Source organism: Leiobunum rupestre, chromosome 1, assembly GCF_980474605.1.
Source record: "Leiobunum rupestre chromosome 1, qqLeiRupe1.1.hap1, whole genome shotgun sequence".
Classification (NCBI taxonomy): Eukaryota; Metazoa; Arthropoda; class Arachnida; order Opiliones; family Sclerosomatidae; genus Leiobunum; species Leiobunum rupestre.
This window is the reverse complement of record NC_143384.1, coordinates 80,062,050-80,086,229: the sequence shown is the minus strand read 5'-3', so window position 1 is coordinate 80,086,229 and position 24,180 is coordinate 80,062,050. Positions and strand designations below refer to the sequence as shown.

The 24,180-nt window shown below is 34.5% G+C and overlaps 2 protein-coding genes across 3 annotated transcripts in view; both read right to left on the bottom strand.

Moving 5' to 3' along the window:
* Positions 1-5,259: 5,259 nt before the first annotated feature.
* LOC149966763 (transmembrane protein 53-A-like) lies at positions 5,260-6,195 on the bottom strand. The gene has a single exon (XM_090167609.1). The coding sequence runs from the start codon at positions 6,193-6,195 to the stop codon at positions 5,260-5,262; it is 936 nt and encodes a 311-aa protein (XP_090023735.1).
* Positions 6,196-19,889: 13,694 nt separating this feature from the next.
* Positions 19,890-24,180, bottom strand: part of LOC149966761 (mannan-binding lectin serine protease 1-like) — a 60,253-nt gene continuing 55,962 nt past the window's right edge. Inside the window, exon 14 of one of the 2 annotated variants that reach the window (XM_090154224.1) lies at positions 19,890-20,142. In XM_090154224.1, coding sequence (XP_090010350.1) covers positions 19,924-20,142 — 219 coding nt within the window. In that variant the 3' untranslated portion in view covers positions 19,890-19,923. Of the gene's footprint in view, positions 20,143-21,517; positions 21,761-24,180 lie in introns of those variants that run through there. The other variant, XM_090154234.1, reaches the window with a different exon arrangement.

Sequence of the window (24,180 nt, the reverse complement as noted above, 5' to 3'; positions counted from 1 at the left end):
TACCGCTCAATAAAAAGAGCGGAAAGAGAGGACCGCCAATTTTACCGCTCAAAAAAAAAAGAGCGGAAAGAGAGGAGCGCCAATTTTACCGCTCAAAAAAAGAGCGGAAAGAGAGGAGCGAAAGTTTTACCGCTCAAAAAAAGAGCGGAAAGAGAGGAGCGCCAATTTTACCGCTCAAAAAAGAGTGGAAAAAGAGGAGCGCCAATTTTACCGCTCAATAAAAAGAGCGGAAAGAGAGGACCGCCAATTTTACCGCTCAAAAAAAAGAGCGGAAAGAGAGGAGCGCCAATTTTACCGCTCAAAAAAGAGTGGAAAAAGAGGAGCGCCAATTTTACCGCTCAATAAAAAGAGCGGAAAGAGAGGAGCGCCAATTTTACCGCTCAAAAAAAAGAGCGGAAAGAGAGGAGCGCCAATTTTACCGCTCAAAAAAAGAGCGGAAAGAGAGGAGCGAAAGTTTTACCGCTCAAAAAAAGAGCGGAAAGAGAGGAGCGCCAATTTTACCGCTCAAAAAAGAGTGGAAAAAGAGGAGCGCCAATTTTACCGCTCAATAAAAAGAGCGGAAAGAGAGGACCGCCAATTTTACCGCTCAAAAAAAAAGAGCGGAAAGAGAGGAGCGCCAATTTTACCGCTCAAAAAAGAGCGGAAAGAGAGGAGCGCCAATTTTACCGCTCAAAAAGAGTGGAAAAAGAGGAGCAAAAATTTTACAGCTCAAAAAAAGAGCGGAAAGAGAGGAGTAAAAATTTTACCGCTCAAAAAAGAGCGGAAAGAGAGGAGCGAAAATTTACCGCTCAAAAAGACGGTGAGCGTTAGCGGCTCTATGACTAAAATGCCCAACACTGGTAGTGCATAGCGGGCTTTACCCACTTCCTGCTGGAATTCCGGAAAAAGTTGCTCCATAGTTACCATGGTAATCAACTTTATAGGTATCGACCGATGGAATTTTCGGAGGTCATATCCCGGGAGTGAGTAATCGCTTCGTTACAAAACTGTCAATCATTAAGCTCTGAATTCGTACCTAGGGTACGGAGTTCTATATTAACTTTGTGAGGTATAAATTCTTTTGGTTTGCGGCGCCATTTATTGCTAGTGGTAGATATCGTTACTAATATTCGGATTGACTGAAGGGCGGTGCGTATGTCTGACCTCATATGCCTGCTGAAACAATTTAAAATAGAATCGCTTTTCACGCATAAATAAATGATTTTCGCTGCATTGAACTCTTGATTATTTATCATTAAAAAATAGAATGTTTCTTCTCAAAGGTGGACATTGAACAAAGAATCCTAACGGTTTTAACCTTGGCTGTAAGAATTATTTTCGACTAGCACATACCCAGGGTGACCAGACTTCCTATATTTTTAATGCCTTCCTATAAATTCCTTTATTTTCACCTATTTTCCTATTTAGTTTCCTATATTTGTCTATAATTCGCTTATTTCTATACCTATATTTTCCTATATTTGTCTATAATTCGCTTATTTCTATACCTATATTTTTCTATATTTGTCTATAATTCGCTTATTTCTATACCTATATTTGTCTATAATTCGCTTATTTCTATACCTATATTTTCCCTATATTTGTCTATAATTCGCTTATTTCTATACCTATATTTTCCCTATATTTGTCTATAATTCGCTTATTTCTATACCTATATTTTCCCTATATTTGCCTATAATTCGCTTATTTCTATACCTATATTTCCCTATATTTGTCTATAATTCGCTTATTTCTATACTTACATGTATATTTGTCTATAATTCGCTTATTTCTATACCTATATTTGTCTATAATTCGCTTATTTCTATACCTATATTTTCCCTATATTTGTCTATAATTCGCTTATTTCTATACCTATATTATCCTATATAATTCGTCTCTAAAATTCCTATTTTTCCTATAAAATTTTCCAAGCCTTTCCCTGGTCACTCTGCATACCGTTAATGAATTCATTTCAACCTTGAATATCGAACAATATTATTACCCTTTCTAACATCTGGAGATAATGTGGTTGGTACGTTTCTGCGTGTTACGTCATCACTTATGCGAATTAGAAGACAGCCGTTTCCCATTGACTCGATCCACAAGACCACAAAGAAAACTCGTGGGAAAATATCTACTACGACCAAATCATTTGATAATCATATTCAGCCTGTTTTCCCCCCATTTTCGTACGATGAGTTAAAAGAGCGCCAGAGAGCTTCAAAGTGTGACCTACTAGCCCCTGGAAGTAGGCTGCAACAAGCGCGATACAAAGTTGCATTAAGAAATTTTAATTTGAAGTGAGATTTCTGACCCCACAACCCGCGTACGCACTATTGTCATAATTGAATTTTGTTCCAATAGGCGCTTCAATAAACCGTCTTTAAGGAAATTGCCAGGAAGTAATATTTCCGAGAGCCAGGACGCGAAAGTCACTGTTTATTTAGTACTTGTTGAAGCGTTTATTGATACAAACGCCATCTATAACTCCTTCGCATTTCGCTACCTTATGTCCAAAACCAGGTAACTCGAAAAATTCATTTTCGATAAAATTCCTCTAAAGTTTATTAACTTAATGTACAAGATAATTGGAAAATTGTTCAAATTTAAATTTCATATATAAAATATCGTTAATACATCGGGGGGATTGTGTGTACTTATATGTCCGTGACATCTTGTTCTATTTTTTCAAGTCGTTTTCTTTTTATCAGACGGGTTTCAATGCACATGTGTCAACGCCAACCTCTAGTTTTAGCATGTCGAACATAAATATTTGTAGAAATCTCGATAATAAATTCGGGGTTTTTACGAAATTTACCTATTTCGTACAACAAATTAAATGTTTGAGGTAAAATCTTGCAATACATCTTTAAAAAATTCATTTGCCTGATTTGTTTGGGGCACTTTTTGAACTCTCCGACTTTTGGGATAGCGGTACCAGGCCCTGCTTTAACAATTCTAGGCCTCGTGAAAGCCGTTGTTATCAGGCTCGAAAATAAGGGTGGTCCAGTCGGGTCAAGTAGTCGAAAACCACTTTATTATTTGCTTGAACAACTTTATTTATTCAAAACTTAGGATAAGTGGTCCCTGGGAAGGTTGGGATTACTTTATGAATACTTAATTTTTCATAAAATTTCAAATGGGACCACTTAAAAATTCTTGTTTCTAGCACTCATTGATAATAGCAATTACTATCGACATGGAACTAAGCTGCACAGTCACAATTTCCCGAAAAAAATATAATCAAATCAATGATTAAACAAGCCATAGAACAAGAAAATAAATATTTAAGCATAGGACCACGGGAAAAATAATTAGGTCAAGGGTCTGTGGACCACTTTGATAATTCGACGCGCTAGGGGTTTTATGCTCCCTAGGACCACTTTAAAAATATCCTTATTTCTGAGCCTGGTTTTTACTGGAGATAAGCTTATAAGATATCATCTAGAAGATAAAAACCAAAAAGGAGCAAATTATCAGCATTTGTCCCATCCAGTCAATTAGAACAGGCTCTTATATGGGTGCTATCAGAAGTATATACATATTTTAAAGAGTAGTATCCATCTCTCAATAGTGTTCCCACTGATTTTTAAGAAATAACAGGGCGTGGCTAAATACGTCATATATTGATTTTCTTAAACCATTACTATTATAAACTGGCGCCATCTATATCTCTATCACTACTTTAAGCATTAACATAAGTGTATAATATTGTTATATTCTTCGCATGCAAAAGTTTTATTGAGAGCTATTCACAAGACAGACTGCATTACGGGCTTCGTAGCCGTTTTGCGTCCACTTGGTAACGCCTCACGCGTAGCCTTTGACAGCTGCGCCTCGCTAGGGGGAAATTTTCTTCTTATGATGACGTCACTCCGTTACTAGCTCTTAGTAAAATATTCCCCAAAGTGACAAACTTATAGAATAATATTATAGACTTATGGCATTAAGCGTCAAAGTTATAAGATAAGAATTGTTTATGAATTATGTTACCTGATTCAAAGTGTATCGATGATTACCGATAGTTTTAATCAAGGTTGTTATTTCAAATTTACAATATTAACAACGAATATCAATTACCAAAAAATTGGATATTTATTTTACAATAAATTAATATTGTTCATGAATGCGTATACACGTAAGTAGCTTGTACATAATGTAATGCCTTAAGTGTGAGCTGAAGGCGTGGCTGAAAAAAGTTCTTCCATTTTTACATCCTAATACGTCATTTCAGAAGAAAATAGGGGAAGTACGTATCTGTAGCTTTGAGCCATAGAAGTCGTCGTGTGACCCACGAAAATGCCTTTTTACGCATAATAAACCAAACTGAAAAAGTAGTTCCACTTTTGTTTTGATTCAACTCGGCTATAAACGACGAAAGCAAATACGCCTTAGCTCAATTAGCAGAGAATGAGAAGGACATTATGTTACAATTGTTCTATTTAAGAAAAATTGATTTTTTAAACGATGTATTCATCCGCGATTTCCCGCCAAACCGTTTTGGCGCGAAAATTCGTGAAAAGTGACGCCTTTCCAAAGCTGACTAGAAGCGTACTTCCCCCTATTTTCTTCTGGTCATTTACATTTTTTAAAACTTCATTTCTTAAATTTATTTATCAATCCTGCTTGGCTTTTAAAAGCCAGTGCGTATATGATCATAGTCGTGCGTTATTATTAAAGCAAATGATTCTAAATAATAATAAATAATAACTGATAAAACATTTCATAGATATATTAAAACAGACAATACATAAATTTAAGTTGTGACTGTTTTTAACGTTGCTCAAATCAGTCCAGAATTCGCGTTGGTTCCCTATAACTGACCGACGTTATTGAAGCCTACCCCGGTGTCGTTTTTCCTTCCCCCTTCTCGTGCCGAGCTAAAATTCTCAACATATCCATTCTCCCTAATTGTAAATAAATACATTCTTGATTTAATATCTCCATATTCACATTAAAATTGTCTTCATTCCAGCTAGGAGCAATAAACACAACACCCCACACAAGGAGAACGCAATTACGCAAACCGTCAAAAGTCGTGGATTTTCTTGTGTACGTTTTTCATTGGCTAGACGCTTTAGCGCCTGTTGCCGTCGGAAGGGAAAATTTTTGAAATTGTCTTCCCCCCCCCCCGCCCGTAAAGCGTTCAGCGTAAAGGCTCGTGACGCTCGTCCAATGAAATTCGTACACAACCCTTCGTTAGCGTGTTTAAAGGCTAGCTGCGTTCTCCTTGTGTTTGTTGCTCCTAGATTCCAGTGTCAAGTACCACGATTGATTTCAAAGCTTCGAGCGTAAACCAGATGCTTCGATTTTGGCGTATTCCGCGGTAAAACCATTTATTTCATAGGCTGGAATTGACTTCTTAATTTTATCTCCTTTTAATGGTAACTCGTTGAAGCATTCTCCGACAATGAACTTCTTGAGGATGGCCTTGTACTCGTCGGGGAATTTGAGCTGATGCGTGCAATGGTCCGAGTCATCCCAGCAGTTGGTGGAAACGCGGATTCCGTGTTTCTCGCGATCCCTGATGAATTTCTCTATTTCATCCGACGACACAATTCGGTCACTTTTGGAATACATGAACAAATGCGGATATCGTCGTATGTTATTCGCGGTCAGAGTGTCTCTCGCGAAGTACAATTTGTCCAAGCCTTCCGTTTCTCCCGATATGAAATCCAAGCATTTATTGAACCCCAAGTTCAAGTAGGCCAACGCGCAGAAGCAACCTCCCAAAACGGAAGTCAGATAGCGGTTGTCGATAGCCATGACTTTTAAATAAGCAGACGCCGCTTCTGGGCTCAAGAAGTTGCTCGGGCAACTGTCGAATACAACGCCGCCGAAATGTACGGGCCCGTTCTCGGGCTTCTGAAGTTCTTTGAGCACGTAATGGTACATTATGGATCCGCCGTTGCTGAACAGATGAAAGAATACTGGCAGGCCATCGAGACCATTTTCGCGCATTTCGTTCACCAGGTATTTGGCGTGGGAAGCGACTGTTTGGCGGGGTAGTACGCTGTGGAAGGTGGACGTTCTGAAATTGTACATGATTGAAGCGATGCCCAACTCTTCGTAGATCTGGGCGAACGAGTAGAGGTGCCTGACTTGAGAGCCGACCCATCCTAATAAGAATACGACCCCTGTTCTTTTGCTTCCAGCGTATATCCGTTCTCTCGATAGACTTGGTATTATCACCAATGTTTGGTTTTTTGCCATGTTGAGACTGGTTTTAAATGATTTCAGTAAGTACTAGTCACCAGGAATAGGTATCCGATGCATTAGTCCTTGCATGAATTATGGTGCCTGTTACGTCATCACCTGAAAAAGAAAAAGTGTTTTACAAATTAAGATAATAAGTGGGGATTTTTCAGTCTTCAATCGTCATTGTGTTTGAAACGTTTTATGTTTGTTTTGAATTCTTTTTTGGACTCTGGTTCAATTTTTACCTTTTTGATTATATTATCCTCTTATTTTTTTAAATATATTTGGTAGAAACCGGTATTTCGGTCTCCTCTGTCGTTTTTTTTTAGAAGTAAGCTGGCCGCATAGCATGTGTGCATTGCAGTCAGCCAGCTTCCCGGGAAAATACAGTGTAAAACAATGTAATCTGCCTTAAAGGCCTAGGTTTTCTACTAACTGTCCCCCTTTAAATTAGGCCAACATGTCCGGCGGTTGGAATACCACCAGAGTATTTGTGCTCCACTAAGTTAATTTAAAGGGGGACAAGCAGAAAAAACCTAGGCCTTAAAATTATATAGGGTGTTTCAAAAGGTTATGCAAAAATTTTAAGGAGTTGTAGGGGGTGAGTTGAGAAGAATGAATCTATTTTTCCTCACTTTCCTACGATGAGTTAAAAGAGCGCCTGAGAGCTTCAAAGTGTGGCCTACTAGCCCCTGGAAGTAGGCTGCATTATTGCGTTTTCAAACCGAAATTTGCGAGTAATATCCTATATTTTAGATAGTTTAATCCTATAATATCCTATATAATCAACTTCTGTGTCCTGTTTAATTCTATCAATCGAGAAAAATAATCATATTTTTACTGTAAAGCTTCCCCAGCTACCACCACCTAAGGCCCAAGTCAGCCAGCGACTTTTAATGCCATTAATTCAGGTGGCCGGGCTACAATGCGTAGAAGGGTGGTGGCAAGCCCTTCATGCCACGCGAGTCCACACTTACTATTACCGTTAACCTATTGACGTTTGTAAATATAAATCTCTTTCTTTTTTAAACTTAGGTTAAGCAATTAATGTAGGTTAATGTTTCCAATCTAAAAGGTGTTGCTATTAGTCGACGGTTTCAACCACACATCATAGATAAGATTTTCAATAAGATTAAATATTCAAACTAAATCATGCTACTCCTCCGTTATTAATTATAATTAAACAAAAGAAGAAAAATTGTAACATTTACTTATGATGGAAAGTCAGGAAAATTAGTAACCTTTTAAAGAAAATAAAAACTTAACGTAACGTTTAAGCCAAAATATCAAATAAAACACCAATTTCATAATGGCAAAGATAAAATTGATAAATTCATGAAGCAAGGCATTTATGAGCTCCCTTGTTATACGAGTGTGCCAAAACCTATTTAGGTCAAACGACAGGATCACTTGAAAAACGTGTAGAGGAACATAAAGGTAAAATACGTCGTGGTGAATCTGAGAAATCGGCCCAATCATTTTAATTAAACGTGGCATTCGATAAATTTTGTAGACGCAAAATTTATAGTTCAATCTAAGTTTAAAAAAGAAACACGCGCAAAACGTTTGAAATTTTACAAACTTATTTTGTTTTAAACGATATTGTTTGCACAAAAATATTTTTTTGGACTAGATTTAGTCAATGGGTGTAAGGTTTTGTAGTCTTATTTTATTAAAATAATAAATTGCCTGGGATATTCGTACGCATTTTAAACAAGGCGGCTAAGTCATAATATTAGTTCCACAGCGACATAGAAATACATTTAATGACGAAATATCGGCGCCCTATTAGCCCAAATTAAACTTGTGATAGCGAATACCCAAGCAATATCCGAGGGGCAGGTCACTTCCATTTTGGGTGCGTCTTAATCATAGTAAAATGATTAAATCAGGGTAATCGTGATTAAATCAGGGTAATCAAGATTAGAAAATCTAATCATGATTTAAACGAGATTTAATCATTCTAATCATGATCTAATCTTTTTAATCAGAATTTAATCATTTAAACGAGATTTAATCATTCTAATCATGATCGTATCTTTTTTATTAGATTTAATCATTTTAATTAGATTTAAATATTTTAATCACGATTTAATCAATAGAATCGGTCGAATAGAGAATTTATCATTAAAATCAAAACTAAAGTACGATTTAATCATACTAATCACAATATATATTTTTTAAACAGGATCTAATCATTTTAAACAGGATCTAATCATTTTAAACAGATTTAATCATTTTAAACAGATTTAATCATTTTAAACAGATTTAATCATGATTAAATCAGATTTAAACATTCTAATCATGATTAAACGTGATTTAATCAACTTAATCATGATTAAATTGAATTTAATCAAAATAATCACGATTAAATCGGATTTAATCTTTTGAGGGGTGCGTCGTTAATCAAGGAAGTGACCTGCCCCTCGGCAATATCGCGATCGATAGATATTTTTTACCCGATGCATTGACGTATCGTTTATAGTAGTTGCCTCAGCGATAGCCGGGAAATCAAGGGCCAAAAACGGGTATCGCGATTGACGTGGGTTCGAATCCCGGTGGTGAGCAAGATGATAGTTTAGATTTCATAATAATCTATTTGTGGCGTACTAGGATTTAAGTGCACCTTGGGACTAGTTTCAAAAAAATTCAAAGTCTTTCTGGGCTAGCGCCGCATTAAAATTATTTTAATTAATTAACAATTAACAACAACTACTACTACATTTCGGTCATAACAATAGTTCCTTTCGAAATATATTTCGATGTGGAACTAAAAATTATAGCAGCTGCAACATTTCCTTTCTACGTCTAGGTACACGCAATTATCACTCTTGGCTAAAAATATCGCAATATAAATGGCAACTGAAGTGAATGGATTTGCAACAACTAATTTGGGCGCAATATATCTAACTTCCGCGTCTAGGTACACGCAATTATCACTCTTGGCTAAAAATATCGCAATATAAATGGCAACTGAAGAGAATGGATTTGCAACAACTAATTTGGGCGCAATATATCTAACTTCCGGGCCTCAATTCTTTGGCACCCGCAGACCTTTTTATATACATTTTTAATTCATTTAAATGATTGAAATTGCCGATGATTTAGTATATTTTAGGCTACATTTTCTATTAATTTTTATACTGCTGGGCACACTCCGCTCATTTAAGAGCCGATCGAAGCGTGTGGAGTCTGAATGAGCGGAAATGTTTGAAATAATGGAGGGGAGACGAGCAGAGCTGCCTGTGTATTTTTAATAATCAATGATCGATAATACAAGTGTTAAATTGTTTAAATGGGCAGAAGGGGGGAGTGTTTTTTTTTCGGGCTTATAGTGATGAGCGCTTTAATTAGTTCAACTAGATTAAGCAACTGAGACGAGCGAATGATAATTGTCCTAAAAACCGGGTTCTCCGGGCTATAAAATATTTTTTCGAATTTCATATAATTTTGGTAGTTTAACAATTTATTTTCTTGTAGAAATATGATAAAATTAATTAAAAGTTTTCAGTATTTCTAAAGAACTGTAATTAGTTGTCTATGCCCGGAGATCTGGTACACGAAACGAGTGGAATCTATTATTTCTTATTGAGCCGAGCATGTGAAAGCTTTAGCAGTAATTAATTAAAAATTGAGTAAATGAAAGAACGTGCCTTTTTTGGAAAATTGAGCAAGAGATTTATTTTTTAATTTTGTTAATGACCTTTGATGTTTTTATAAAGTCGTTTTCAGAGTTTGTGTAGGAGCTAGCCACTTCCCAAACACTTGTACATTGATATGGAACAACCTTTGGTAGTGCTAAATCTGTAGTTAGTTACTTAATAACTTTATTTGTGCTAAATCTGTAGTTAGTTACTTAATAACTTTATTTGTGCTAAATCTGTAGTTAGTTACTTAATAATCTTTGATTATGAAGCATTTAAAAGTCATGGTGAAATTAGTATTTAGTAAAATTGTATAAAAGAGACACGATACTTCATGACTGATTAAAAAGGTTTATTTGTAATATTTACAATTACGGCGAGCTTTCGAGCCGTGGCTTGCCGTAATTGTAAATATTACAAATAAACCTTTTTAATCAGTCATGAAGTATCGTGTCTCTTTTATACAATTTTACTAGTTACTTAATAACTTTAGTAATGATAAATCTGTAGTTAGTTACTTAATAACTGTAGTAGTGCTAAATCTGTAGTTAGTTAGGCCACTTACTATTTTTAATCTTCAAAATCAGGCTTTCATAATTTATGGTCAAATTATCTGTTCTTGACAATATGCGCTATAGACCCGACCCGAACAAGCCTACTGAGTGAGAGACTGTTTATATTTCTTTTTGCTAACTGCTAAATTCGCTTCTTCTATAGACTCTTAAACGCGCCTTCCCAATCGACCGCCATTACCTTACAGTCTACGGGGAGGGTGATGAAAAAACCGGTTTTGGGGGGATGAAATTTCTGCGGTAGACGGCTGGCTTGTTGGTTTTCTGTACGATAATGGCGGCGCCCAGTAAACGTTTCTAAAAAGAGTACACCCAATCAACCACCCATACACGCAATTGACACACAGCGTAGAAGCAAAGACCAAACAATTTTATGGATTAATATAGTATAGAAGGGAAAAAACTTTGAATTAATTAAGTGGTCAACAGGGCCACTAACTAAACTGGCGATTGGCCTGTGTTAGTGCCTTATTTCTCACACTGCCGTCAACTAAATATGTGAAGAAATAGCAGACGACTTTTAAATTTCTAGGTTTTTCTATTGCGCAGAGAGAATTTTGAGCGAGCAGACAGCTTTCATACATTCAATTTAAAACTCGGTCGGACCAAAATTTAAACTACGCAATGAAGCCTATTTAAAGTTAGTGCATCGTGACTCTTCTGGTTCAGAACCAAATTTTAAAATTAAAATATTTATTTATATTGTTTTTTAAATAGACGATAATATTTTTATTAAACATCTGTTTTATTACCTAAAACATTTTTAGCAGACTGGTTCCTTTTCTCTGTTTGGCTTATTAATAAACAAAATCCCTGTGGTGGAAAACTTATGAACTAAAGTACCCGAATAACGATAGTGACAGGTCGGACAGTGTGAATGCGCAAACTGACCTGACAAGTCGGACTGACTTGGTCAGCTGACTAAAGTTGTATAGTGTGAATGGCCAGTATTAGTCAGATTGAAAAGGATATGGAAAATATATCTTCTTATCACCCGTCCACTAAACATTTAATCGCGTTTAGTTGTATTAAAACGTTTAAGCCAGATATTTTTATATAAGGGCTTTTTATTCGATTTATTTTATTTTTGAATATTTAAAAAAATAAAAAAAATATTTTATGTTTGATTATTTACAAAAATAAAAAATTTTATTTATTTGATTTTTGATTATTTAAAAAAGAAATCGATTTATTTTATTTTTGAATATTTAAAAAAATAAAAAATTTATTTCTTTGATTTTTGATTATTTCCAAAAATAAAAATTCGATTTATGTGATTTTTGATTATTTACAAAAGAAAATCGTTTTATTTTATTTTTGTTATGATCCAAAACAATGCTTTTTATCATTTTTGGACATTTACAAGCTAAAAATCGATGTATTTTATTTTTTTAATATTAAATTAGCTAAAAATCGATTTATTTGATTTCTTTGTGTTAAAAAAGAAAAACTATTTCTTAAAATTTTTAATATTAAATAAAAATCACAATTTCATTTATTATTTTTTTAATATTAAATAAACTTTTCTAATTGATTTAAAAAAAATTCTATATTTTTCTTGATAAATTGTTAAATACTTTTCGGCAACGTGAACTAAATTTAAGTCTAGATAACGTGATAGTATGAGCGTAAACAATAAAGCTACGTCTAACATCCTACACTTTATCCGTACTTGGATTTTAGCGCGTTCTTAATCTCAATTATTTAAGACTGCTCGAAAATTGAAAATAATATCGATAATAATTGTATCGATAAAAATAATATCGATAATAACTATATCGATAAAAATAATATCGATAATAATTATATCGATAAAAATAATATCGATAATAATTATATCGATAAAAATAATATTGAAATAATTATATCGATAAAAATAATATCGATAATAATTAAATCGATAAAAATAATATCGATAATAATGATATTGATAAAAATAATATCGCTAAAAATCAATTATTTAAGACTGCTCGAAAATTGTAAATAATATCGATAATAATTACATCGATAAAAATAATATCGATAATAATAATAATAATATCGATAAAAATGATATTGATAAAAATAATATCGCTAAAAATAATATCGCTAAAAGTAATATTAAATCTAATTACGATTAATTTTAATTTTAGTTAACATATAAAACTTTTAACTGGTATAACTCATAAACCTACCTCTCAATTTCGGAGCGTCATGGAAGTCAGTGGAAATGGTGTCGCTTTTTGAGCTAACGAGATGATATTGCGTCTCTTCGAATCGGTAACGAGAATCTAATTTTATCCAAAACTAATTTTTGGAAAAAAATAAAAGTGTATCTTTAAATGTCGCAATTAGTTCCTCTCGAGAAGAAATATGTGTGTTAAGGTAAACTTATTTCGCTACTTAAACCAGAGATTGCAAAAGTATTTACGGCGTTAAACTAAACTAAAGTTGCGTAACAAGGTAAAATAAATCTAGATTGGTCTAATAAAAACCTTGAAAAAAACTACGTCTTGTTTAAGAAAAGACTTCGCCGGAAGAAAAAAAAAGCGAAGGTGAATAACAAAAACGTTCCTGATCGTGACATAAGCGTTTTATAAGTCGCGCCTCTCTTGTTTTTAACTTTCTCTTTCACTTTCCTCTTTCTGATTGGGTCAATGTTACCGGAGAGTAATAACAGTCTCTCTTCGCGATTTGAACCGCTTTCCCTTTCGATGAAGCAAGGATCCTTTTACGTGATCCGCTTCCTCGAAACGATAAAAAGTGCCCGCAGCCTGTGTTGGCGGGCTTCACTCGTTTTCGAGCTGGTCGCAACTGGTGGACTGAGATTGAGACGGTACGCTTGTAACATCTTTCGGATACGGAGCGTAATAGATTTGGCATGGCAGTTAGTTCTAAACTTCTTAATACTGTGGTGGAAGGGTTTTAGCTTAGAGAAGTTCAAGATATTGTGTTAATAGGCGCTTCATTAAAATTGTCAAGAACTAATATTTCCGAGAGGCAGGACCCGCAAGTCTCTGTTTATATAGTACTTGTTGAAATAATGGTAACTTTTCACCTGTAAATAGAACGTAGTGTTTTTGCTGAGCCTTAAAGGCCCATTTTCATGCTCGCTGGTAGCGGATAAAAATCGTCAAAATTCGCATCCGCCACTCGCAAGCGTGAAAATAAAGTTTAAATATCTGTTTGAAACAGATCGACGCGGAAAGTGAAAAAGTGTGTAGCGGAAGCGGATTTTGTCGATTTTTACCCGCTACCAGCGAGCATGAAAATGGGGCTTTATACGTCAAAAAAAAGCTACCTGGTTAAAAGGAAACACTTTTTGCATACCGTACAAGGGAAAAGTTTTCATTATTTTAACAAGCACTATATAAACAGTAACTTGCAAGTCCTGGCTTTTGGTAATATTATTCTGAGCGATTTCCTTGAAGATGTTTTATTGAAGCGTCTTTTACCGAGATAATTTCGACCGGTTTGGGTGGCTAATAGTTGAACATTAGTTAATTTTTATACCTCTAAAACTAAATACATTTCTGAACGATATTGCTCTAAAATATTTAGTATTTCATATTTTTAATGAACTGACGTAAGTTTTCAATGGTTGGTGTGTGGTGAGTATCAACATATTTACTGCCTGCAGATACGAACGAAAACTACAAGTTTTTTGGGCGTTGAGCGCCAACCTCAATATGAAAGTGAGCTATCAAGAGAGATGAGCGCTGAGAGAGAGAAGAAATTGACTAGCGTTAATCAACATAATATCGAGCGCAATTGAATTAAAGTGAGTTAATTAAGTGAGCACGAGCGTCTGGTGAGCTAAGCTAGCGGAGAGATTAACTAGCGTTTACCACCACAATATCGAGCGCAATTGAGTTAAAGTCCATTATTCAAGTGAGTACCAACACGAGCCTAGTGAGCTAAGCGGTAGAAGAGATTATTTAGCGTTAATAACCACATTACTGAGCGCAGTTGAGTGAAAGTCAATTATTCAAGTGAGCACGAGCTCCTGGTGAGGTGATCGTGAACCTCTTAGAAATGCCCACCGCGGTTCGAAGTAAAATAAAAAAGGGGCGATCATTTTCCGTTTATCATTACCGTATTTTAATCTTTAGAGGTTGTCTGGTAAGGCCAAGGTGTCGACGAATATAGCGCGCTGTTGTATTCCTTCGCTCTTGCATGTTTTGATTTACAACGTAAATGGAGATTAAGTTCGGTACTAAGAAACGTGAGGGGAGAACGTGTAGACTGCTCAAAAAGACTGTACAAAATGAGCTATACGTAATCCCTACCTGTTTTTTATGGGCGGGCTTAATCTCTTTATTAAAAAAAGGAAATATTCGAGATTTAAAGTTAGTTATTTAATCTCTAAACGAGATCTGTATAACTGTGAGAGTGCGATTGTATTGTTAATCCGCGACCTTCAGCAATGGCGTGTTTCGATTCGACTGTGTCATAGTTTACATTTGAAATTGAAATGGATCTTAAATAATGTGGTGATTAAAACGCCATATCCTGAATTTTATAACAGGATTGTTCGGTAGGCGGAAAATATGTATATTTTTATGTGATAATTATCTGTCCATGGTAATATTATTTGGTATATTGTAAAATTAAAACCTTATGTAATTATTGAAATGAAATATTTTTATAATTCCAATTATGTGAAATTTAAAACATAATATTGTTAATGTCTTTCGCGGGATTTTGGAAACATAATATGTGGCAAATCAAACATAATATATTTATTTCCCTTTATATGAAAATTAAAACGTAATATCTAAATTTCCATTTAGACGTTAATTTCAACTTGAAAGCTTTAATTTTATGTACCTGATAATTTTAAACGTAATATCTATTAGTCCTTTTAGTGTTAATTTAAATGTAATATCTTTAATTTTCTTTAAATGTTAAATAACACTATAATATTAGCGCCTTTTCTGTAAGAATTGTGTTTTTTTTTCTTCTATTCAATGATATAAATATTTTTTTAACTAAACTAAACTTCGTTGATATGGTTTAATCAACCTTATGCATTAAAATATTCTAAATTATTTTTTAAAAACCACTTGCATAGTGAATAAAACATTTATTTTAAAATATTGACACTACTATATAGTTTCGTTGCCATTCGGCTACCTAAGATGGCTGGAGGAGTCGTTTATTCCCATTCGACCGAAATCCCATTTGACCGAATCCCATTCGACCGAAAGAATTTTAAAATGTAGCCCAATTGGCGGGGTGATTTGGTATTTTATTTATAAGGTATGTACTATCGAAGATCCATGTTTAGGTTAGGTTAGGTTAGGTTAGGTTAGGTTAGAGTTGGTTAAGTTTACTATTTCAGTTTTGGTTCAGTTACTTTTCTTGACTAGGTGAAGATAAAAATATAATTCATGCTCATTCCATTTTATTTTCCAATTTATATAGCAGCGTTCGGTCGAATGGGACACATAAAAGCGTTCGGTCGAATGGGACACGTAAAAACCGCACGTTTCGACGGAATTCGGTCGAATGGGACACCTCAAAAACCGCCTTCGGAGGAGTAGTTAGCACTTTCACCTCGCAGCAAAAGATGTCGGGGTTGATCACAGCTTGTGGCACTGGGTGAAAACTCGGAACTACTCCTGCGCAGAGTTCTCTCCCTGTTGGTAGAGGGGTTTTCTTAATCTCGAAGGGCTTTCCACCAGTCTTGGAAATAAGGAATTTTTTTAAAACTAGTCCTTAGGATTAGTGACCTCTATTGTCTACAAAAATAAACTGGTCTTTAGGACCAGTGACCCTTACCTTGATTCTTTTTCTACTGCTCCCATTGTAAAATTATTTTTTATGAAATGTGGAATGTGGGTTACAATGCGTGCCACCACACTCTTACGCATTGTAACCCGGCCACCTGAATTAATAGCTTTAAAAGTCGCTAGATGACTTGGGCCGAAGGTGGTGCCTTGGGTATTAGCCTAGCTTATTATTGTTATTATTTAAATGTTATTCACATGAAACATGGACCTACGCAGGCTCCCGTTGAATTTGAGCATGTGATTTGAGCGTGGTTCCTGGCAGCGTTGCCAACCTGTACGATAGTTATCGTTTTGTACGATAATTTAACCTTCGGTACCATGTATGATATCTCAAATTGTACGATAATTCAAGTGTAATGAATCATTACCCAGGAACTTTGTTGTAATTTGGTTTACTGATGAACTGATTTTCTTCTCAAATTCGTCACCGTTTGCCATGGACTAATTAACATTAATTAGTCCATGGCTTTACCCAGCACGTTCTCGTTGGAAATCGTTAGGTTCATTTGAGTGACCATTTTACGCGTTTAAAGTGTTTATGAGAGTTTTCCTTATGATATTTTTTAAGGTTTTCAAACGTACGATAAATCTGCCGAAAATACGATAAGATTTGGTTTTAATAGGGTTGGCAACGCCCATGATATCCGGCGTGTCTGTTAGCTTACAACAACTTGATTGCGTTTAAGAAGGTTTAGTTTTCACTGTTTCCGAGTTGAGTTTTAACAATTTTTAGATTAATAAGTATGTTTTCGGGTTTTAAAAAAGATAATCAGCTTTCCAATATCTGAAATAACACCTGTCGTGCTGCGCTTTGTTAAACTATAACGGGTGTTTTGTAGAATCTACCAGCCTAAAGCGGCGAAAATTCCGATTTTATATTAAAAGAAGTTGCTAAAGAAGATAAATTTAAAGTGTAATTAAAAAGTTAAACGCATGAAAAAAATTCAGCCAAGCATAGAAATTCTTTAGCCAACTTTAACACCCAAAAGATACAACTTTTCGTACTGTTGATTCAAGGAATGTGTGTCTAAATGACAACAAAAATGAAGTTTACCTTTTCAAAAAAAATGTATCTTCATATTTTTAAATTTTTTTATCAAATTTTATTTGTAAGGTACAGAAACACTATGAGAAAATACGCGAAAAAGTATATTAGTCCATAATTAAAAGGGATAAAATAGCTAAACCCTAAACAAATTTGAAGAAATTAAAAAACTTACTAATAACTCGTACCAATAGGTCTTCGAGCAAACAAAAAACGCGAAACTCGGATCAAATAGACCTTCGAGTAATAAACTACATAGAAACTAAATAAAATAGCCAGAAATTCCAACGGTAGACCGGTTTCGTTCTATTTGGAACTCATCAGTACCGTGCCGGAAATCTGGCTGGCGACTGTTATATATAATAGTGAAACTAAGCCTAAACATTAAAAATTTCAAAACGCGTTGCATAGCAATGGAAAGCCGAAAAGTCCATAGGTGGTTTCTTCTAACTTAACAGAAACACTATCTCTGGTAACTTCTTTTAGAATAAAGAATGCATACATTAGCTTTTGTTAATTATTTTTAATTAGGGTAAAGAAGATTTTAAGTAATCAAAAACATTTTTGGTTACCATGGCAAAACTACAGCCCTTCGAAACTTTTCCTTTTGGGAAATTTCAAGATACATATGTCTACTTATCCACCGAATTTAAACAAAATCATGGAGCGAATTTTTTCTGAGTTCCGGCGGGAAGTGGGTAAACACTATCGGCAACGCGCGAGAGAGTGATTTCGAATCTAGGGTACGAGTTTAAATTATCTTTGGTCTAACCAACGAAAACTGTACGCAAGAAAATGCACGACTTTTGACGGATTGCGATCTCCTTGTGTGGGGTGTTGTGTTTGTTGCTCCTAGTTGTAAGTAGACTAGAGTTGCAAGTTGTCTAATTATAATAATTATAAACGGTTCTCTGACGACGTTATTGTTTCGCTATTTAGAATTTTAGCTTCCATTAAAAGAAGCACCAGCTAGCTCTCCAGTAAAGTCGGTTTTTCGAAGAATCGGATAGATTCACTGCCATCTCTAATAACAAGGGCCTTAACATAATACCGGTCTCAATGAGAGAGCCGACAGTTGCTGCTCTCGTAAGATTTTACTATAAGCTTCTGGTTACATCTATTTAATAACGGTATTATCAAAAGTAAATGAACCGAAATTATCAGACTGCTATACTCCCCATGTTGGAGGCGTTTTCCTTAATATGAAGTTACATTTTAACTTCAAATTTGAAATTTTACGCGCTCCTAGGTCGAAAAAAAAACATTTTTATGAAACCATTTATTTATAAATAGCTATAACCACAATTCCCAAGTGCAATTTATCGCGTCAAAAGACGGGGATGGAAATCAGCTTTTATTTGACTCGATTTTGCATTACTTTAATAAGGAAAACGCCCTCCGATTCTGAGCGCTATTTCGATAACTTCGGTTCATTTACTTCAACTATCCAATAAAATAAAACCATGAAAAAATTAAAGTATAAAATGTTTTCATCTGCTTAAGCTTTTTAATACTTTATTGTACTTTAAATTCCAAAATCTTTATCAATTCCAGCGCGCGCACTCTCTATCTTCAATAATTATAGCTAGTGACGTAGAAAAAACATTAACACGTGACCTCTCGTAGTTCATAGAAAGACCTATTTGGAATGAATAAAATGAGTCCGTCTTGATTCGAGCCACTCCCTTTCTCAAATTACAAGTTCTACACTGTTTAACCGACATAAAACCATTTCCTGGAAAGAGTCCCCTGTGGCGAATCAATCAAGTCGTGCGAAGGCTTCATTTATGACTTGGTTATTACGGAGGTTAATTGCCCAAAATTTCATAACTTAAATACGTTTGTCATATTGGGCAAAAGATTTCGAAGCCTAATGCAAGTGTTAACGGTCGTTTACGTTTTCAAAGTTGTAAAACGGTCGTTACACTATAGCTGTAAAAGCATAAGTAACATATTAATTATAAGTATGACATTGCTTATTAGTCTATATATATAGACCTTATGATAGAACGAAATTTTCCAAAGAGAAAAGTTGCAATGTGCTTTCGTTTTCCCATGGCAACCGAAAATGTTTTTATCTCTCAAAACGAAAAAATCTCCATTTAAAAGAGCATGGGATTTTTTCGGTTTCACAGGGGAAGGCATAGGGGTCACAAAAAAACTGGTTTTGAAGCAGTGGAAGCACACTGCAAGTCTGGATTTTTTGTTAAGCCTATGCCTCCCCCTGTTGTGAGTGATGGATCCCTTTAAAAAAAATTAAAAAAATTAAATCAAAACGTTCAGCGTAAAGGCTCGTCCAATGAAATTTGTACACAACACTGCGTTAGCGTGTTTAAAGGCTAGCGGCGTTTTCCCCGTGTTTGTTGCTCCTAGATGGTAGGTTGTTCCTTACGTGCGTTTTAGGAATCGTAATTACGCGTTTAAATTTAAATACTCCTAAGACTTGTGTATTATAGGCGAAATCGGAGATACATTGAAAGTAAAGCAGGGTATGCGAAAACCCATTTTTGGGTTAGGCAGTGCTCAAAGCCATACATAGCAAATATTTCTAAAATGTGTTAAAATTATCTTATAACTATAGCAGTCCCGACTTTGTGGTTCAAGCTTTTAGAGCGTCCTACTTAATATCTCTAATATTTACTTCGTTATTTGATTTCGTACATTGTTAGTGTAGTTGTTAAGTAGGAATATTTTTATTTGATATTTTTTCATAAATATTGAACAATTTCCGTAATCCAATTGAGAAAGAGGTCGATTTTGGTGTAGACACCGAATTTTCCTTCGCGGGCGCAGAATTCGCCCCAACTGACGATACCACTCAAATACCAGCGACCTTCGCTACGGACTGAGAACGGACCTCCACTGTCCCCTTGGCAAGCGTCGACAGTCGCACGAGTGTAACCCGCGCAAAACATGCTCTTGGTCACCTGCAAAAGACAAGACTTTTGTAAAATATTTCGTTTTGATGAAACTCGGGGGGTATGTAGACCTTGGGGTAACATGAATTTTTACCAAGGGAAAAGTTATACGCTGGGCTTCCGTTTTGCTATGGCAACCGAAAATGTTTTTGACAACTTAAAATGAAAAAATCTACTTTTAAAAGCATGGGTAATATTTTTCGAAAACTCAAAAAAAAATTAAACTTTCAAATCTCAACTAAAATGCTAAATTTGGGTGAAATTCATCAAGTTTGGGTAAACTTCATCCAAATTTGGGTAAAATTGAGAAATTTTCAATGAGTTTGGTAAATAAAGGAATATTTGCAATTAAATTTACTAAATAGGGTATTGTCAAATAATTTTTTTGAAAGCGACCAAAATTGGATAAATTGTCCAAAATTGGGTAAATTGACCAAAATTGGATAAATTGTCCAAAATTTGGTAAATTGACCAAAATTAGATAAATTGTCCATAATTTGGTAAATTGACCAAAATTGAATAAAATGACCAAATTGGGTAAAATGACCTAAAATGTTTAAAATTGGATCAAGAATGTATTTATTTATACTCGGGGAGAATGAATATGTCGAGATTATTTTTAGCGTTTCTCCAATTCCACCCGTTGGGGCCCCTGGGATGCTCCGCTTTAATAAAATCAAATAATGCTGCAACCTCATTGGCTCTTAAAAAAAAAATTTTTGACGCGATTAACGCTGCTGCGAGGACGCAAAAAATAAGACCGCCTCCTTCCCCCCCCCCCTCCCTTAGCGTGACGGGGTTAGGGCCTCAACGTGTCCGTTAATAGTCTCGACATAATATCAGAAGGAGATAAAGGGGAAGGATGGCAATGCCCATATGCTATAATGCTTTACGAGTGTAACAACAGTTCGACCAACCTCGAATTTCGTGATTTTTTCTAATTGCCTGACAAGCGTATGCCGTAATGATGACATACGATGTCGTCAGAATCGTCAGCTCGCGTGACTCACTGACGTCGCGAAAGACGCGAAAATAGATTGCTATGGCGGCGAATCTTAGTAAATCTGTTCAAGTTGATTTTATTTCGCGGGGTAAAAGGTTTAAATCTACCCAAGTTAATATAAAGCCAAGCCAAGTTAAATGTTTAAGTAAATACGTGCAAACAGACGGCTTTAAAGTTCAGGAAAGCGATAGTAAAAAGAGGAAACTAAACGATTCGGTAAGCCTTGTTTAATAACTAATTTTCTAACTTTGATGCTGAGCCAAACTAGTCCTTAGTTTCCAGTTTAAATAATTTAATTATAAACAAATACTACTTTAAAAGGTAATAGTCAAAACTATTAATAGTTTTAATTAAAATCTGAGATAAAATGCATACCTCCAGGTTTCCGAACAAACAAAGTCTACATCGTCCAGTTACTCGAGTCGACTTAAGCAGACAACAAGGCGGAATTGTACCGCGGAGATCTCTCGGGACTACGTTTTGTTTTGGGAGTAAATTGGTTTGAAAAAGTGTGTACTCCCGCCATATTTTCGCGCCTTTTTGAGGTTGGTCGGACTGCCGTTACAGTAGAGAACCCTGGTGTCATCCTTCCCCTTCATCTCCTTCTGATAATATTCATTCTCCCTGAGTATAAATAAATACATTCTTGATTGGATAAAATCGTGTGAAACCAACTAATACCATCTAAAATAGGGTAAAATGATAAAATTGAGTAAAACAGCCAAAAATTAATAAAATTGAATAAAATTGTGTTATACCAACTAATATCGTCTAAAATAGGGTAAAATGAAAAAAATGTGGGGAAAAATAATAAAATAGTTGATTTTATAAAATGTCTTTACGCTTGCCCAACTTGTTGGAATGTTGCCCTGGAATAGTTCAGCCAATGCCTAAGAATGAGTTCATAAGCTCTATATTGGGAGAGAAAACGGATCCACAGCTGAAGCGGGGAGGTAACATTTTAACAAAATGGCCAAGGTTATTTTATAAAAAGAACTATTGAGTAAAACAGCCAAAAATTAATAAAATTGAATAAAATAGTGTTAAACCAACTATTATCGACTAAAATTGGTTAAAATGATAAAATTTGGGTAAAATAATAAAAATTAATCCAAATGACAAAAATTGGGTAAAATTGTGTTAAAACAACTAATATCGGCTACAATTGGGTAAAATGATAAAATTTTGGGTGAAAAGGCAAAATTTGGGTAAAATAGCCAAAAACGTGGCTAAAAATGATTAAAATTGAATAAAATGAATGAAACTTGGTGAAACAACCGGAATTTGGGTGAAATAAATGATATTGACTAGAATCGTGTTGAATTAATTATATTGACTAAAATAAACGAAATTAGATAAAAAGAGCAGTATTTACCATCTAAATGGCGGAAAATGCCATTATAATGCTTGATTAAAAATTAAAATAATTAGCTTATTTACTCAATGGCGTTTGACGTTTTAAAAATATCTTCGTTTTGAGAGTTTAGGATTATACCGTTGATTTTGCAAATCGAAAAAGAATGACAGTTTTAGAGTTATTGGCATTTAACTAAATAAGGCGGCCATTTTCAAGTAGTAATTATAATTAAATAATTCTATTCATGATTTCATCGATCTAATAACAATCATCGATGTAAGAAAAGTTGCTCTTTTAAATAATGTATTCATCCGAGTTTTACCGCCAAAATCCATGAAAATGACGCCTTGTCAAAGCCGCCTAGATCTTTAGGTGTGTGAATATGTGAAATTTCATTTCAATAGGTGGGGTAGTTTTTGAGAAACAGCGTTACAGACATACATACATTTGACTCACTAGAGAGGGAACTTCGACAAAACACATGTCAATTTTTTGGCAAGTTGTAATTAACGAACAATATTATGGAAAACGTTGAAGTATGTTTTTTTCAAAATCGGGGTTTTTAACGAAAAAATCTTTAAGATAAAGTAGTTTTCGTCATTAATTAGCGTTTACGGAATTACAACGAAATCGATAACTTTTTAGTTTTTACTTTACCTTATTTTGTAGGTTTTCTTCAGTTTATCTACTTTTGGTGGTTTGACAGATTTATTTTAGTCAATTTCAATAGATTTAAGACGATTGTAGTCGAAACTTATTAAGTAAATACTGCTCTTTTTATCCAATTTCGTTCATTTTAGGCAATACAATTAATTCAACACGATTCTAGTCAATTTCATTTATTTCACCCAAATTCCGGTTGTTTAACCAAATTTTATGCAATTTTAATCATTTTTAGCCACGTTTTTGGCTGTTTTACCCAATTTTTTTTCATTTTACCCAATTGTAACCGATATTAGTTGTGTTAACACAAATTTACCAAATTTTTGTCATTTGGACGAATTTTGATTATTTTAGCCGATATTAGTTGGTTTAACACAATTTTATTAATTTTTGCCTATTTTACTCGACTTTATCATTATACCCCATTTTAGATGAAATTAGTTGGTTTAACACGATTTTATCCAATTTTAAACATTATAGTTGATTTTACCCAATTTTGGTCATTTTACCCAATTTTGGTAATTTTATCCAATTTTGGTCATTTTATCCAATTTTGGTAATTTTATCCAGTTTTGGTCTTTTTACCCAATTTTGGTCAATTTATCGAATTTTGGTCGATTTAAAAAAAAATTATTTGACAATACCTATATTTAGGTAAAATTTTGCAAATATTCCTTTATTTATCAAATTAATTGAAATTTTCTCAATTTTACCCAAATTTGAATGAAGTTTATCCAAAATAGCTCAAATTTAGCATTTTAGTTGAGATTTGAAAATTTTATTTTTGTTTGATTTTTCAAAAAGTTTTCACAGTACCCTGTGAAACCGCGAAAATCCCATGCTTTTTTAAATGTAGATTTTTTCAATTTAAGTTGTCAAAAACATTTTCGGTTGCTATAGCAAAACGGAAGACCAGCTTAACTTTTCCCTTGGTAAAAAATTCATGTTACCCCAAGGTCTACATACCCCCCGAGTTTCATCGAAATCGGTTATTAACACCTCGGGTACACTCCTCGTGAGTGAA